Source organism: Doryrhamphus excisus, chromosome 5 (genome assembly GCF_030265055.1).
Source record: "Doryrhamphus excisus isolate RoL2022-K1 chromosome 5, RoL_Dexc_1.0, whole genome shotgun sequence".
Classification (NCBI taxonomy): Eukaryota; Metazoa; Chordata; class Actinopteri; order Syngnathiformes; family Syngnathidae; genus Doryrhamphus; species Doryrhamphus excisus.
The window spans coordinates 10,883,726-10,900,351 of record NC_080470.1 but is presented as its reverse complement, the minus strand read 5'-3'; the positions used below and the strand labels follow the sequence as shown (position 1 = coordinate 10,900,351).

At 40.1% G+C, this 16,626-nt stretch overlaps 2 protein-coding genes across 3 annotated transcripts in view; both read left to right on the top strand.

Moving 5' to 3' along the window:
• ssbp4 (single stranded DNA binding protein 4) overlaps positions 1-10,215 on the top strand; it is an 85,116-nt gene extending 74,901 nt beyond the window's left edge. The window contains exons 9-17 of one of the 2 annotated variants that reach the window (XM_058072295.1): positions 2,050-2,114; positions 2,207-2,252; positions 2,327-2,362; positions 2,507-2,561; positions 3,924-3,994; positions 4,072-4,150; positions 4,420-4,448; positions 4,535-4,636; positions 7,625-10,215. In XM_058072295.1, coding sequence (XP_057928278.1) covers positions 2,050-2,114; positions 2,207-2,252; positions 2,327-2,362; positions 2,507-2,561; positions 3,924-3,994; positions 4,072-4,150; positions 4,420-4,448; positions 4,535-4,636; positions 7,625-7,705 — 564 coding nt within the window. In that variant the 3' untranslated portion in view covers positions 7,706-10,215. Of the gene's footprint in view, positions 1-2,049; positions 2,115-2,206; positions 2,253-2,326; positions 2,363-2,506; positions 2,562-3,923; positions 3,995-4,071; positions 4,151-4,419; positions 4,449-4,534; positions 4,637-7,464 lie in introns of both variants that reach the window. The other variant, XM_058072296.1, reaches the window with a different exon arrangement.
• A 729-nt stretch (positions 10,216-10,944) lies between these two features.
• On the top strand, positions 10,945-16,407 carry fkbp8 (FKBP prolyl isomerase 8). The gene is made up of 9 exons (XM_058073067.1): positions 10,945-11,104; positions 11,448-11,696; positions 12,620-12,789; positions 13,041-13,129; positions 13,207-13,427; positions 13,507-13,679; positions 13,770-13,847; positions 14,472-14,606; positions 15,221-16,407. The coding sequence occupies exons 2-9, from the start codon at positions 11,456-11,458 to the stop codon at positions 15,305-15,307; spliced, it is 1,194 nt and encodes a 397-aa protein (XP_057929050.1). The 5' UTR covers positions 10,945-11,104; positions 11,448-11,455; the 3' UTR covers positions 15,308-16,407.
• Positions 16,408-16,626: the final 219 nt, after the last annotated feature.

The window sequence follows — 16,626 nt, the reverse complement described above, 5'->3', positions numbered from 1 at the left end:
TTGCTTCTTTTTACTTATGATTTGGACTGTATGAAAAAGTGGAAAGGAAACTGTAGCTCTTTTTGACCACACTACCACAACCAATGTTTTGAGGCGCATGCAGAGGTAGATAAAGACGGAGGATGCTGACCATTCATGATACTTGCCATTTTGTAGAGTGCCTCTGCGGTTATATGTTATTGTAGATGACTATAGGAGATGACAGTTAACTGCATAGAGGTGTTAATTGCAGATTTGACATTATTTGAAGCTCATAAGGCAGAGAGACATGGCTTTGTCCTGGCTATTGGCTGGAATTTGCAAAGCCAGTGCAAACTTGCTCCCTGTGGATCAGACTATTTTCTGGTGCCAACTTGACAACTTTTTAATGTGAGCTTGGCTCCTCTCTGGTGCTGCTGTCTGCCCACTCCACACTCTAAACCTGCCAGCCTGCTGACTCCCACCTTTTGGGAGGGAATATCACAACACATTCGCCCCAGAGTTGTGCCAAAAGTGGCACACTTTCCTTTTACACTCTCAGCTCTCTCACTCTCCCTTTTTAATGACAATTACCGGACAGCTGCTTGATTGTGCACCAAACCACCTCTAGCCTCACCATGTGATACAAAGACACACATGCAAGCGCTATGTGACCCCCCTCTTACCCAAGGGGCCCCCTTTTCTACTCTAGCTACCCTGGCTTGGTGACTCTGGCACAGAGCGCACCAGCAGCTGGTGTGGCATCTGCTCGACAAGTGTAATCGTATTGTTGAACAAAACTCTTCCTCTGAGCACGTGCCTGCCCCCTAATGGCCTACTGGGATAGCAGACAACCAAGGGAACATAAAAAATACAGTGGAACTTCTAGTGGGGGCGGCACGGCGGTCTAGTGGTCAGCGCACAGAACTCACAGCTAGGAGACCAGGGTTCAATTCCACCCTCGGTCATCTCTGTGTGGAGTTTGCATGTTCTCCCCATGCATGCGTGGGTTTTCTCCGGGTACTCCGGTTTCCTCCCACATTCCAAAAACATGCTAGGTTAATTGGTGACTCCAAATTGTCCATAGGTATGAATGTGAGTGTGAATGGTTGTTTGTCTATATGTGCCCTGTGATTGGCTGGCGACCAGTCCAGGGTGTACCCCGCCTCTCGCCCAAAGACAGCTGGGATAGGCTCCAGCATCCCCTGTGACCCTCGTGAGGATAATAGGGTAGAAAATGAATGAATGAATGAACTTCTAGTGGAACATCAACACATAAAATGTGCACATACAACTCACTCTTACGTTACGCCTTTTGTCATCCATAGGTTGTTCAAATCCAGTTAATCTGTTTTGTTTTGTTTTTTTATGTAACTATGGTTATGTCAAAGGCATTTTTTCCAAATAATTTTTACAAATAAATAACAAAGATTGAATAGTTTTAGCGCAGCACGGTGGTCTAGTGGTTAGCACGCAAACCTCACAGCTAGGAGACCAGGGTTCAATTCTGTGTGGAGTTTGCATGTTCTCCCCGTGCATGCGTGGGTTTTCTCCGAGTACTCCGGTTTCTTCCCACATTCCAAAAACATGCTAGGTTAATTGGTGACTCCAAATTGTCCATAGGTATGAATGTGAGTGTGAATGGTTGTTTGTCTATATGTGCCCTGTGACAGGCTGGCGACCAGTGCAGGGTGTACCCCGCCTCTCGCCCAAAGACAGCTGGGATAGGCTCCAGCACCTCCGCGACCCTTGTGAGGAAAAAGCGTTTTTTGGCTTCTTAAGTTAAGAAAAAATACATTTGAGGCTAACTAGTTAGCTTGCTAGTGGCTGTCTCGAGTCTCTGTAGCATGAGAGTTGTGCAATGTGTTTTAAACAATGAATGAAAATGAGTATAGGCGTGTTATTTAATGTCTACAGGGCTCTAATTGTGTTAAATATTGAATTTAGAAAGTCATAGACAGCTTTTATCGGCTCTAACAACGAAAGTATTCAATTTATTGATATCGAATACTATGTCGCAGAAAAGACTGAGAAAGAGACTGCTAACCTTCATTGTGTAGACTGAGCAGGTTTTCTGTTGTCTCCCGACAGAATTACGGTGGAGGGATGAGGCCGCCTCCAAACTCCATGGGTCCAGGGATGCCCGGCATGAACATGTCAGTAGCCTGTTAAAAATACATTCCAAATAGCAGGTCACTTCTGCTACTGCTTATCAGGAAATCATGACGTGTGTTTGTCCTGTCTCCAGGGGTCCGGGTGGAAGAGGTCCATGGCCTAATCCCAACAACAACTCAGTGAGTTCCACTCCCTCACGTCTTTATCTTGTGTCTGTGTGAGTGTGTTGACATGAGCTGGCCTCTCTCCACAGATAGCTTATTCGTCTTCATCTCCAGGCAACTATGTGGTAAGTGTCCCACTGTGGACTTCTTGTGTTTTTTTTTTCGAGCCACAATACCATCCATCACTTCTACCGAGATATGTAAGAAGAGGCACGCCGCCACCGTGAAGAACTCACTTAACTCGTCTTTTCTCTCCTTGCACCCCTCAGGGCCCCCCAGGGGGAGGAGGCCCACCAGGAACTCCCATTATGCCGAGCCCTGGAGGTGAGTTATAGACTTTTACAGTTTCCCCTCGTATTCCTGCTTTAAAAACACTGACAAGTTTGATATTTTACTGTGGAGTCACATTAGATATATAGCATGGCTCCAAGCCATGCTTGAGGACTATGCTCGAGGTTATTAGTCGAGGAGCCGTATTTGGTAATTGCTGTAAGTGTGTCCTAAATGGACCATGATTTACAAGAACCCTCAGATTTCATCCAGCTAATTTGCACATAAGAATAACTATAGTAATCTTTACAAAGGATTATAGATTGTTGTTAGATGTTTTATATATGTAATCAAAATTGTATGAACAAATTAACTAATTGTCAATCAGTTCATTTGCTTTATACCACATTTGGTAACTTACATTGGTGTTGAGACCACACTATAAGTCATTCATTCATTCATTTTCTACCGCTTATCCTCACAAGGGTTGCGGGGGTGCTGGAGCCTATCCCAGCTGTCTTTGGGCGAGAGGCAGGGTACACCCTGGACTGGTTGCCAGCCAATCACAGGGCACAGATAGACAAACAACCATTCACACTCACATTCATACCTATGGACAATTTGGACTCGCCAATTAACCTAGCATGTTTTTGGAATGTGAGAGGAAACCGGAGTACCCGGAGAAAACCCACGCATGCACGGGGAGAACATGCAAACTTCACACAGAGATGCCCGAGGGGGGGTATCTTCTAGATACATGGCCTGCATAAATAGTGAAGCCACCAAGTGGTGAGAGATGGCTGTACAGTATCTTCTCTGGGTTAGTCTGCAATCTGATGCGTTTGTAGAGGATTAGAACAATCCAAAGAACAAAGCCGACTGCTGACCTGACCTGGAGATAAACACCCCATTTGTATTATTTATATGCTTGTCTCCATTATGAAACCACCTCGACAAAACGGTCCTGCTCTAATGTACTCCAGGAGAGTAGACATATTTTCCACTGCAATCTCCAAGACTATCTCTCACATACACACACACACACACACACAAACAAAGAATGGACCATTGCCCACCCCTTATTACCCCCTCCCAGTGACAACAACAATAGCCATATTCAGCATGTGCATTGCAGAGAGCAGTGCACCCGCTTATTGACACTATGTAATACAACTGGAAGACATAAGGTTCACATAAAGAACACATAAGGCCTAGGACTGAAGATTTTAAAAAATAGTAAAACTACATGGAAAAACATATAGACAGAATGTTGTAAGATCACAGTTGTGACAATATGAGAAAAATATGCCATGTTACAGGAAAAGAATCGTAATATTACAAGAAATGGCTGTAATTTATGAAAGAATAGTCCTGTTTTTACCGACATCATATTACCCTCCTGTTCTCTCCTTGTAGATTCAACAAACTCCAGTGAAAACATTTACACAATGATGAACCCCATAGGCCCTGGTGGAAACAGACCTAATGTGAGTATCTAACCCAAAAAGCCTTCAATTTAATCATCTGAACTCCTTAACAATCGTGGCTCTTGTTTTTGTGGTAGTTCCCAATGGGACCAGGTCCTGACGGGCCCATGGGTGGGATGGGTGCAATGGAGCAGCATCATATGAACGGCTCGCTAGGTGAGGAGTCCAAATAACACTTCCTGGGTGCGCCCTCCAGTGGCTGACTGAGGAAGTGTTCGGCGCTGTCCACTTAGCCATGACAAGCAGATTAGTTAGGCAGTGAAGCATGCTATTGATCTTGTCGATAGGTTAGACGCCATCGCTACAGCCAGAAGTGTTTGTGCTCATCTGTGACTGATACACACTGCTTAATTAAAACCCATTAAGTTTAATTAGTAGCCGGAGCCCTCATAATCAATCCGTTTCCTTCCTTTCTCCACTCGCAGGCTCTGGCGACATGGATGGGTTGCCAAAGGTAAGATGATCTATTTTTCTTATGTGTGCATGTCAATCAACCTGTCAGGAATAGACTGACTATTGTTTTTTTTTTTCTTATCTTAGAATTCTCCCAACAACATGGCAGGCATGAACAATCCTCCCGGCACTCCGCGGGATGATGGCGAGATGGCAGGCAACTTTTTAAACCCATTCCAAAGTGAAAGTGTGAGTAGAAATACATACAGTATATTTATCTAGAATGGCACCCCCACTAACGGAAAACTACTATTAGAAATATGTATTTTTTTAGTCAACTAAAAAAAATTGAAATCAAGTTGAATTCAAATAGGTTAAGTGGTAAAACTACAAGGACCTAGACCAGGGGTCTCAAACTCAATTTACCTGGGGGCCACTGGAGCTGGGTCTGGGCAAGGCTGGGCCGCATCAGGTTTAAAAAAAAAAAAACGCATTTATTAAAAACAGAAAAATTAATAAACTTTGCTTTGGTTCTGATTTTCTACAAGAAAAGCTCTGATAAAACATTCCACTGTTCTCAAATATCTTACTTTATATTTTTCTTCACAAAATAAGATCAAGAATAAAGAAAATCAATCAATCAGTAATAAATAAATATAATAATAATAAAACGGCAAATAATTAAAAATTAAGAAACCACATATAGTTGGTGGGTAGACAAATGATTTTTTTCAGATTAAAATTAACAAAGCATTATTAGAGCCCTGTAGATATGACAAAACACGACTATAGTCACATTTATACTTTTTTATTTACAACATATTGCGCAACTGCAGGGTCTTGAGACACATGCTAACTCGCAAACTAGAGAGCTAGCGACCCAAACGGTAGCCTTCAAGTTATTTCCTTTAAACTTAAATAGCCAAAAACTTACCACTTCCACACGGATAGGGAGGATAACTATTAACAGTTATTTAACCTTTAACATGAACATTAATCAAACGTAATAATGTTTTCTGGGTACATGATACCATACAGCATCCATATCAAACTTGCGCGGGCCGCACTAACATTAAACTTTCATATCAAGGCGAGGGCCTCAAACTAGTGTCCTGTGGGCCACATTTGGCCCGCGGGCCGCGCGTTTGAGACCCCTGACCTAGACATTTAGTGCTATTGGGTGGTCATCGATTGTTCATTGTTGTTCTTGTGGAGCCCTTCTGTGATTAAGGGCTACATAAATAAACTTGACTTGTCAAAAAAAATGTTGAATCTAGAGGAAACTTTACATACATTTACCTATGAAGATAAATAAAAGCATCTTCTTTAAGTTATGTTACAGCACTATATGGATCAGCTCAGGATTTCAAAAATATTTTCTGTTAATTTTGCCCATTATTTTTTTTTTTCAATGTATTTTTATGTTGTTGATATTATCAATATGTGTATATTCATGAAATGAAATGGACATACCCTTGGATGAATTGGAGCTGTCCGTCATTAAAAATGTAAAAAAAAAAAAAATCAAATTATTACAAAAAATAGTGACGGGACATTACATAGACAAAAAACCCCACAAAGTAAGCATCTATTTAGGTTTTTTTTATTTTATTTTACTTTACATTATGGACAGGTAAAACAAGGTAAATGTGTCAGGTTCTTACTTTTCAGTTTTAAGTTTAAGTTTAAGTCATACACATGGTAATTCAAAGTGGTAATTCAAAAGGGTAATATCATTCTTTAAAACAAACAAAAATAAATAGTACAGATAAAATACTTTCAGATGTCAGATGTACATTTGAATAGAAGATTTTCCAGCCTGGATTTAAACATTCCCAAGTCGAGGATTGTCACACATCTTCTGGAAGACCGTTCCAGATTTTGGCAGCATAAAAGTGAAACCCAGCCTCACCGTGTTTAGTCTTGACTCAGAGCACAAGACAAAGGGATGGATTAGTCTCTGTAAATCTGGCTTAGACTGTTTTTAGATGGTAAAAGCTGATGATGTACATCTTAATTTAATTTAAAGTTCAGATCTGAGTCCATGATCCTCCATAGATTTCTAAACCTGTTGATTAGGCTGTGTTACTCATATTTTATTAAGATATGCCTTTATTCGTCCCTCAGTGGGGAAATTTGTATTGCACAGCAGCAAGAGTACAGAGTCAGTTAAGCAGTACAAAATACACAATGTAGAAAAATAAACAATATAAACAACCCAAGTATTAACAAAAAAACAAAAAGTTATATACAATACAGTATGTAGGTAATATGAGACGAGATGAGATATATGACCAGTCTATACACTGAGATCTTGTTAGAGAGTTAATATGAGGCAATATGGAAATACTTCACATAGAACTTAGTATATTGCATTTAGAGCCCTTAATATTGCACATGGAGGTTGATCAGATATTGCACAGTGAATGGGGTCTGGAGTAACTATACCGACTATAAAAGCAAGTATTGCACAGATGTACATAGTGGTGTTATTATCTTATGTAATATTTTCTCATATTTTAACAACTTTTGCAGAATTATTAAATGTTATTCATTCATTCTGTGTTTTCTGGTAATGTCACTGTGCAGAGGAGCTCTAAAATAATCAACAATAAGAATAACAATAATAAATTATAGCATTCAGTTTCTGTTAACTTCATGTGACCTACATCAATTATCAATTTAACATGAAAGCTTGTGGTGGGTGCTCTCTCGTGGGTTTATTCCTTCTTTCTACTGGTTGTATTGTGTGTTGAAACACAGCATGCACAGCCACAGACACGTGCATGGGGGAAGCAACACAAGATGTGTGCATGCAGCCGCATACAAAGTCAATGAGGCTGAGTGGTTTGTGGTGTATTTATGCATCGATATCTATCGCTGTCACTTCCCTAACACTCCTCTACGGGCTGCATTACTCCAACTATATGTTCTGCTTGCTGCTGCTATACTCACATGTTAAGTAAGGACAAAATATGAGGGGCTGGCATAATGCATTTTTTGCTTGGACTCTTTTAATAAAGTATCGGCTTTTCTTTTCTCCCCTCCCTCTCTCTTTCTTCTCTTTTTTTTTACAGTATTCACCCAACATGACGATGAGTGTGTGATTTTATTTTATTTTATCTTTTATTTTACGTTTTCCATCTCCCTTTATCCCACCCTCTCTCCCCGGTGCGTCTTGCATTGCCCCTTCATCCTCTTCTCCTTCTGTCTGGACCGGTGTGTGATGCCGCCCAGCCCCTAGGGATGCCCATGGACAGCAGGACTCCCCTCAAGGGCCCCCACCCCAGCGTGTGTAAAATGGGTGTAAGAACATGAGACTTTCTTTCTGGCCCCCCCACCTCGTCTTGAGCCTCGGAGCCTAAATCTCTCAACACCCCTACACCATCATTCATGATGCCCCCTTCTCCATGATCACCACCTGCTGGCATGGCGAGGGATGTTTAAAGACACAGATTTGATCCTTCAGGACACTATTTTTTAATCTTTGTATTTTTGTTGTCGTCTTTTGTGTAAAGGGCAATTTATTTTCAACAAGAGTGCCTGCAAATCCTAAAATGTGTATTTTTTGTCCCCTAAATCAACAATTTATCAATTTATTTTGGAGTTCAATCTCACCTGCTTTCCACTCCAGAGGACGCCTTCTGTTGTTTCCTTTGGAATGGATCACATTGAATGCAGCACGCTAATACTTCCAAGGCCTCCTCTGTTTCGCCTCACGTCACATATGAAGATGACAACGGTGTCTTTGGGCCACACTGAAAAAAAGAGAAACATAGTATGAACATTAAGAATTATTTCCTGTCATTTTCTTTTCTTGAAGAAATACATCTTTATGATAATATGATATTGAGAATTTATCCTTCCAATGTTGTTTCTTTGTTTTTTGTGTAATTTTACCAATATCTCTTTGTAACATTACAACATTTTTTTTTAATATTGGTAAATTATCCTTGCAAGATTGCAACTTTTTGCGGGGGGAATATTGCTACTTTGTTTACTTATTTTCGGAACTTCTTTTTGCAAGAATACATATTTTTTCCTTGTGATATTACAACCTAATTTTCCTAATATTCCATCTTTATACTTCTCTCTTGTAACGTGAATTTCACTTTTTCTTCTCATAGTTTCTTGTTACATTACAAATTTCTTCTCGCAAGATTATGAATAACTATCCATTTTCTATATGTATGCTGGAGTCTATGCCAACTGACTTTGGCCAAGAGGACTGGTCGCCAGCCAATCACAGGGCACAAATAGGACAATTAACCTAACTGCATGTTTTTGGAGGAAACCGGGAACATCCTCCAGATCTCCTGACTGTGTAGCCAACATGCTAACCACAAGTCCACCGTGTGGCTAATTTTCTAATATAACGTTATTTTCATAAGATTTCGGCTATAATCCCTCAAAATAATAATTACATTTTTTTTAGTATGACTTTGTGCAATGTTACGTTTTGCTTGTGATTTGCATGAAGTTGCGACTTTCTTCTTGCAAGATTATGACTTTTTCCTTGTAATATGATGGCAAGATAATGACAATTTCAATTATTTTTCCTTAAGGTGCAACTTCATTTGATTACATTTTTCTATTGGCAAGATAACAATTGTGATTTTTTTTCTTGTAAGTTTGTGGGTTTTGGTTTTTTTTGTCTTGAAAAAGAAATATGTTTGATATCATAATAAGAAGACACAACATTATGATGTCATTCCTCTTAAAATGGCAATAGTTTTGACTTTTCAGTGTGGCCCTGATACTCTTGATACTCCTTTGTACATTGACATCTAGGCCATAGAGGTTCCTGGATCCAGACTATTTAGCTGGGGGCAAAGGTCACACCAATATTATATGTATGGTTTATATCTGTTTTTGTTGTTTTTACATTGAGTATAATCACCTGTAAGAGGAGCCCAGAAAAACTGCAGACAAAGACGAGCACAGTGACATATGATGATGTTGATGATGATGGTTAAAACAATGTTTTTGAAGGGATAAGAAACCTTTTCCGTGGCATCGCAATTGTTTTATAGACGCCAGTTTAATAATAATGGTGATATCAATGTGACTTTTACCAGGAACATGACCAGGATTTGGCTCTGAGGGTCAATGTGGGGACACCCACCCTCCCTTTCTTCCCTCGAGTACTATCCCACAACCCCATAAGTTCTCTTTTTTTATTTTAATTTTTGGTGTAAATACTGTACAATGCATTTTGATATCATGGACATGTTTTGATATGTCAGTCACTACCAATGAGTACAGCTGAGAGTAAATTATTAATAATAAAACTGTCCATGTTTTTCATAGAGAAAGATGGCTGGCGGGGCTAAACTAAAAATGTTGTTATAGGACGCAGAGACAACACAATGTTACTTTTAGCTATGAATAATCATTAATTTGACCTCATATTGCAGTTTTTTTGATATGAAGGATTTCGCTCTTTTTTTTAGCAATTTAAGATCACTTTGAAAAAGGATGACTGTTTAAAATTAAGATCTAAAAGTCTAGGGCGTTAAAAACTGTGTCCTTTTGCTATTGAGTCTTGTATAGAAGCTCTCTCAGTCCTCTGTGTATATGGATCGTTGGCCATCTCTGTACTTCTATTGTGATGTATAATACTGTACCATTAGGGAGATTTGCTGGTCATGTTGAGTGTGGGAGGGGTAGGGATTATAAAAAAAAAAAAAGATTCTCCTGCAGTATTCAATATGAAGCAGTCTGTCTCTTTGGTTTGCTTTGTATTTCATGCTAGGATAGTTTGGAATCTTGTCTTCTTAGGGACTTAGATGTCTTGTGTAGCTAATAAAGATGTTCTTTGTATGTTTCTTTATATTGTAAAGTTTCTTTAGACTGAAAGGGGAAAAAACAACAATTTGCTTATCGGAAAACAATGCATCAGTAATAAATGTCATTTGATTTTTTTTCCCCTCATTGTTTGATTTTTTCCTCCCGTGTTCATTCACTATCATATGGACTATATATATGTGTATGTGTATATATATATATATATATATATATATATATATATATATATATATATATATATATATATATATATATATATATATATATATATATACACATACACACATATATATATATATATATATATATATATATATATATATACAATATACACGTGCATATATACAATATACACGTGCATATATACACACAATATACACGTGCATATATATAGTTGTAAAGTTAAGCAGCTACACACAATATTTTGTTAGCGTGTTAATGTCCTTCAGTCTATAAAAAATAGAAAATGAAAACTTTAAATAAATGTAAAAGTAAGTCTATAAAGGTAAAACGTTAGTGCAACGACTGTGTATAACTGGTCGATGACAAGCCAGCACCCACTGCAATAATTAGACTAAAACTCCAAAGAGCCTATTTCAAAATAAATTGTTTGCATTGTGTTTTGGCGATTAAAAAGGTACATTTTTAGCTATTTTATTCGCATGGAACATTTTAGACGAAAGGTTATGTAGGCATAAGACCATTTGTCATTCATAAATCTCAACGAAGACGTCTAGCAGAATTCGTTAAATTTTATTTTGAAACAAATGAAGAGATGCGGAAGATTAACCGGAAGTTGACAATGACGTAGCTAAGCTTTTATTTGGGTCCTTGCTTTGCGAACTGTTAAGTCAACTCATCTGGATGGAGAGTTAGATTTGGAGCTTAACCAAGTCGCTGTGTTCGAAGGTAATAAGTTTATATGTTTCCTGTTATTCGAATAAATAACAAAATTTAACGATAATAGTTGGTTCCCTTTAAGTCTGATTTGCATTAGCCACGTTAGCTCTCTAATGCTAGCAGTCAGCTAGCTTGTTAGAAGCCTGAAGGAGAACGCTAGAGAATTTGAGAAACACTGCCAAACGACAAACTAGACCGTCAATGATAAGTATATTTGAATATTTAATTAACATGATATTCAGCTACGATGTTTTTACTTTTTTCCGCTTCGCTTGAAGATGTCGTTGATTTGTGACGTCACACCAAGCCAGTATAGATGATAGTTTGAAATGGTGGCTTTCATCTTTATAAGGGGACACTATGGACGCCGTCGACTTTGATTCAGACAAGAAGAAGAAGAGGAGGAGTGGAGGCACGTCATTGCTGGACAGCGGGGAGGACTTTGAAGTTTTGGATGAAGATGACAGTGACGATGAGCCCCCTCCACTGGAAGATGCCGGGGGTGGAAAGGAAAAGAAAAAGGAATTACAAACGTCCGTGAAGATAGAAGGAACCGAGGCTGACCCAACAGAAGCAACGGATGAGTGGCTGGATGTGCTTGGTGGGTGATTGGCTAATTGCCACCTTCATCATATTCAATCAATTTTTTTTATCACAATCAATTTTTATAACAAAATGTGGTGTTTGTTGTGAGCTAACGTTACCTTGCGCTGAACGGTCTGCCTTGAGTGAAATATTGGTACTGTAGTATTTTACTTGACCTTGACGTATTCTAGAAACAACGAGCAACTTACTTTTAACAGCGCCCCCGTTGCAAAAGCCAAAGTGTTTCCACACACCGTCCTAATTATTTCCGCTGCCATACTATGTTTTCTTGTCTGCTGGCGCATGTCGATGACATTTGACATCACAGACAGGCAGACTAACTCATCCATCCATTTCCTATACCGCTTATCCTCCCGGGGGTATGCTGGAACGTATGCCAGCTGACTGATAGTGTACACCCTATCTGGGCACATCTAGACAAACAACCATTCACACTCTTATACATACCAATGGACAATTTAGAGTGGCAAGTTACCCTGACATATGTCACTGACTTTGGAAACGTCACACTGGACTTGAAGTGTGGCTTCCAGTGTGAAGTTTCCAAAGTCAGTGATTATTTGGGGAGCCATGTCATCTGCTGGTCTTGGTCGACTGTGTTTTCTGAAGTGATTCACAAACAATCAACACAAGCCATCTACCAGGATATTTTAGAGCATTTCATGCTTCCTTCTGCTGACAAGCTGATTTCATTTTCCTTGTGCTTGATTGGCCAGCACACTCGCCTGACCTGAACCCCATAAGGAATATGTAGGGTATTGCCAGAATTTTGCCAGTTGTTGCAGTTGTAGTAGATGGATGGAAGGGACAAGCAAGTTTGCAAGTCGTAATAACTATCGTTTGTTTACACGCTTGGGAGGCGATTTGATGAGTCATCTTTTGCACGCCGGGAGCCCATTTTTGTTTGCTTGTCCCAAGGTAATGACCAACTGAAGAAAAAGGTCCTGGAGGCAGGCCAAGGCCAAGACAGTCGTCCAGAGAAAGGACAAAATGTAAAGATTTATCTGAAGACATTCCTGAAGGATGGGACGCTAGTGGAAGAACAGCAGGAACTCTTGTTCACTCTGGGAGATGGTGATATTATCCAGGTATTTTGTTTAAGTCGTCCATTATTTTCCAATTGTGTATTATACATTCAAGCTTTCCTTATACCAGTCAGACATTTTGTGCATTTATAACAGTGCTTGACCTCTCAAACTGTAGCACCAAAGTGGTAATAAGAACTTCCCCACTAAGTGGAGCAGCCGTGCTTGATTGTGTTTTATTCCAGTTGGTCACAGAAATATCTCCACCTATATATTGAAGTGCATTGTACATCTTTGCATATTTTCTTTTTCAGGCACTAGATCTCACAGTGCAGCTCATGGAAATGGGGGAGAAGGCCCTCATCGTAACCAATGCAAAATATGCATATGGTACATGGGGAAGGTATAGACATTGTCTTTGGTTTCATAACATGTGCATTTTGAATGTTCCAATGCAGTCTTAAGGGTATCCTTCTACAGTTCTGAACCAGAGGTCCCCTCCAATGCGGAGCTGTCCCTCGAAGTAGAACTGAAGGAAGCCACTGATGCACCAGACCTAGAGCTGTTGCATCCAGTGGAAAAGATTGCCCTGGCCAGCTGTAAGAGAGAAAGAGGCAATGTGCATTATCAGCGGGGTGACTACGCTTTTGCTGTCAACTCTTACAGCATCGCCCTGCAGATTACTGAGTCCAGCTCGAAAGGTAGGATGACAAATGTGTTGGTTTTGGTCTCTGGAATATGAGGTGTATGAAGCCATATCTGGTATATTTTCATCAACAGTCGATATAAGTCCAGAGGAAGAAAGCGAGTTGGTTGATGTGAAAGTGAAGTGTCTAAATAACATGGCTGCGTCTCAGCTCAAACTGGATCACTATGAGGCAGCATTCAAATCGTGTGTCTCGGCACTCTCTCACCAGCCAAATAATATCAAAGCACTCTTCCGCATGGGCAAGGTATGTAACACACTGCTCCTTGGTGCCAGGCACTTAATAGTTTCTCTTCCTGCAATTTTTAAAACTCCCAAACCTATGCTGTCTTTCAAGGTGCTGGCCCTGCAAGGCGAATATGCAGAAGCCATTCAAACTCTGAAAAAGGCACTAAAGCTGGAACCAAGTAACAAGGTATGCGTAGTGGTTCACCTGACAGACAACCAGCCCAGGGTGCAGTGGACATTATTGGAGCTTTTGTCTGTTAAGCACTGTTGGTGGCCACCAGATGGCGCCACAGGGTAACCTCAAATCCGCGACTTAGTGGCACGGACTTGACTGAGCTGCTGAGTCAGCATTTCAGAGGCTCTGCTTTCATGTGGCTTTAAATAGTTTGCACTATGGTCTCCTGCCTCCCGTTCTTCTGCTCTAACAGATGGACATACAAGGTTCTTACGCCCTTAGTGTGTGGGATCCATGGCCAGAATCCACTCTCTCCTACACCAATCTGTCAAATAGCACTTGGCCTTTTCAGCTTTCCATTCAACACATCAAGTGTACATTAATTTGCATTACCTTCTCAGCTGAGAAGCACACTTGATAAATGAGTTATTGTTTATTGGCAAGCCTCTGAGAAGGACCAGGCTTCTGTATCTATCCACCTGTGCAGCATGGTGTCTGGATGCGTTCCCTCTGACCAAACACACACTGCCCCCAAACCACCTGAGTCTGTTAATATAAAGATGTTGCGTCCATTAGCAAGTGTGTAGTAATTATCAGCGGATTACTTAATGATGTCCTTGTTTCATCACCACAAAGACAATCCATGCAGAGCTGTCCAAACTGGTGAAGAAACATTCAGAGCAGAGAGGAGCAGAGCAGGCAATGTACAAGAAGATGCTGGGTAACCCTACCAACACCACCCCAAAGAAAATCTGGGCCAAATCGTCTTGGGTAAGTTTTCATCCAAATCTTACTATTTGCTGTATGTTCTAAAGATGTAAAAAGAGATTAAAACACACCTTGTTACTGCACGTAATGGGACACACCTATGCAGTCTTGAAAGACAGCTATTAAAACACCTCCAACAAGGTTTTACATATATGCTGTAACCATGTAGTACCACCACAAATTGAACATTAATACACTTTTAGTAGTTTCAGCATAGTGTGAATATTTGACAATATGTGCTTAATCATGAGAATAGTTTATGATGATTTATTTTAAGTGTTGTGAAATCCTGGTTTGATGCTAGTGTAATAAGCAAAATGTTACTAATTCAACAACACATCTGCTGGGTGCAACCAATTATTGCACTACATTTTGCCTCAATTGCTTCAAGATGTGATTCACCAACAATCAGGTCAACACAATTAACCGAATTCCGAGCAGTCAATTATGCCCATCCCTAGTAGTCACCAAGCGATCCAGTTCAATGCCACATGAATTCAGGCTTATGTTTCCGCCACCTGTGACAGTAGAAGGGAAAACCTGTTATACAAACCATTTATTTTTATTGTGTTATTGTCATGCTCACTTGTTGTTCCATTTTTTTTTCTCTCCTCCAGAGTTTCAGCTGGAAGTGGTTATTCGGTGCCACTGCGGTCGCGATCGGCGGCGTGGCGCTATCGGTGGTCTTGGCTGCCAGAAACTGAAGCCATCGAGTGAAGAAGGAGCACATCTGGCAGCAGTGCCTTCTAACCTTTTTGGTCATAGTCGGGGCGGACATGTCAGTCTTGTCCCTTAACTCACCTTTTCTCTGCTGTAATTATGGACTGTCATGCTCACTGGAAGCTTTATTTATGCATAGCTTTGATTTTGCCGCCTTTTTTGTCTTCATTATATTAAGGCTGCACTATTCTGGGGAAAATTGTGCATGATGATTGTCTTGCTTCGAATTGACTTTGGAATTGTCTTGTTCTGCTTTAAAGAAACTTCCAAAGGTCTATCTGCCATTCTTGAAGGACTGACAGTAATACATCAGTGCTCACTCACTGGACATTCCATTCATGCGTGTAATAAAGACGAGCCACAGGAAAGAAGCTGACTATTGATGCCAGTTAGCCTTGCTGATGGTATCTGCTGACAGAGAACCTTTTTGAAATGATTATTTATGCATTGCAATGAAAATGAATGATCTACAAATCCAGTCTAGGCAATTAACCACCGTCACCTAAACATCACAAACAGCCATAAGGACAAATGCAGCGCAACAGTCCTACCACATGATTGCCATTAACTGCCATCAACATTGTAAACGCCACAAAATATCTGTAACACACAATAACCATCTGTTTGTGGAATTGAACGCGTCACAGAAAGGCAGTGAATGCCTGCTATGTAAGGACAATTGCAGTGGTTGCTCGACTTTATAAGTGTGTGTATATGCTATTCCAGAAAGTAATTCCTATTTGTTACATGTAGTACTTGTCATTGCCTTGATGACAAGGGCGGAGTACAGCTACATGAGTACAGAAAGAGACTTTATTTATTTTAAACATTTCTGTCACTTATTACCTCAGGTTTTGTCGATTGTGACCAAATGACCAAACTCCAATATAGATGGTGTATGTTTGATTTAAGTTGTATTAATCGGATCATAAGCTTGTTTTGTGGCAGTAGTGCAGCCCTGCTTGAATAAGTGTCCCCGAGGCCAAATAGATCTATACAGAAGCTGTAAAAGATAATGCAGATACAATTCCCTTTGTGTGTTGATTTTAGATTCACCAGAATAAAGTTTTTTCTGTCATCACAACAGTGACCATTGTTATTTACCATTCTGAAACTGAGGTGGTTTGTCTATATGTGCCCTGTGATTGGCTGGCGACCAGTCTAGGGTGTACCCCGCCTTACGCCCGAAGACAGCTGGGATAGGCTCCAGCACCCCCCGCGACCCTTGTGAGGAAAAGCGGTAGAAAATGAATGAATGAATGAAACTGAGGTGTGATTGCCACAGGAACACAGGAACAGATTT

Bases quoted from the DNA above. Each gene is read 5' to 3' on its own strand.
- fkbp8 (XM_058073067.1), top strand. From the start codon at position 11,456: ATGGACGCCGTCGACTTTGATTCAGACAAGAAGAAGAAGAGGAGGAGT. The intron at 13,848-14,471 runs GTATGCGTAGTG...ATCACCACAAAG, and splicing joins AGCTGGAACCAAGTAACAAG to ACAATCCATGCAGAGCTGTC. The intron at 14,607-15,220 runs GTAAGTTTTCAT...TCTCTCCTCCAG, and splicing joins TCTGGGCCAAATCGTCTTGG to AGTTTCAGCTGGAAGTGGTT.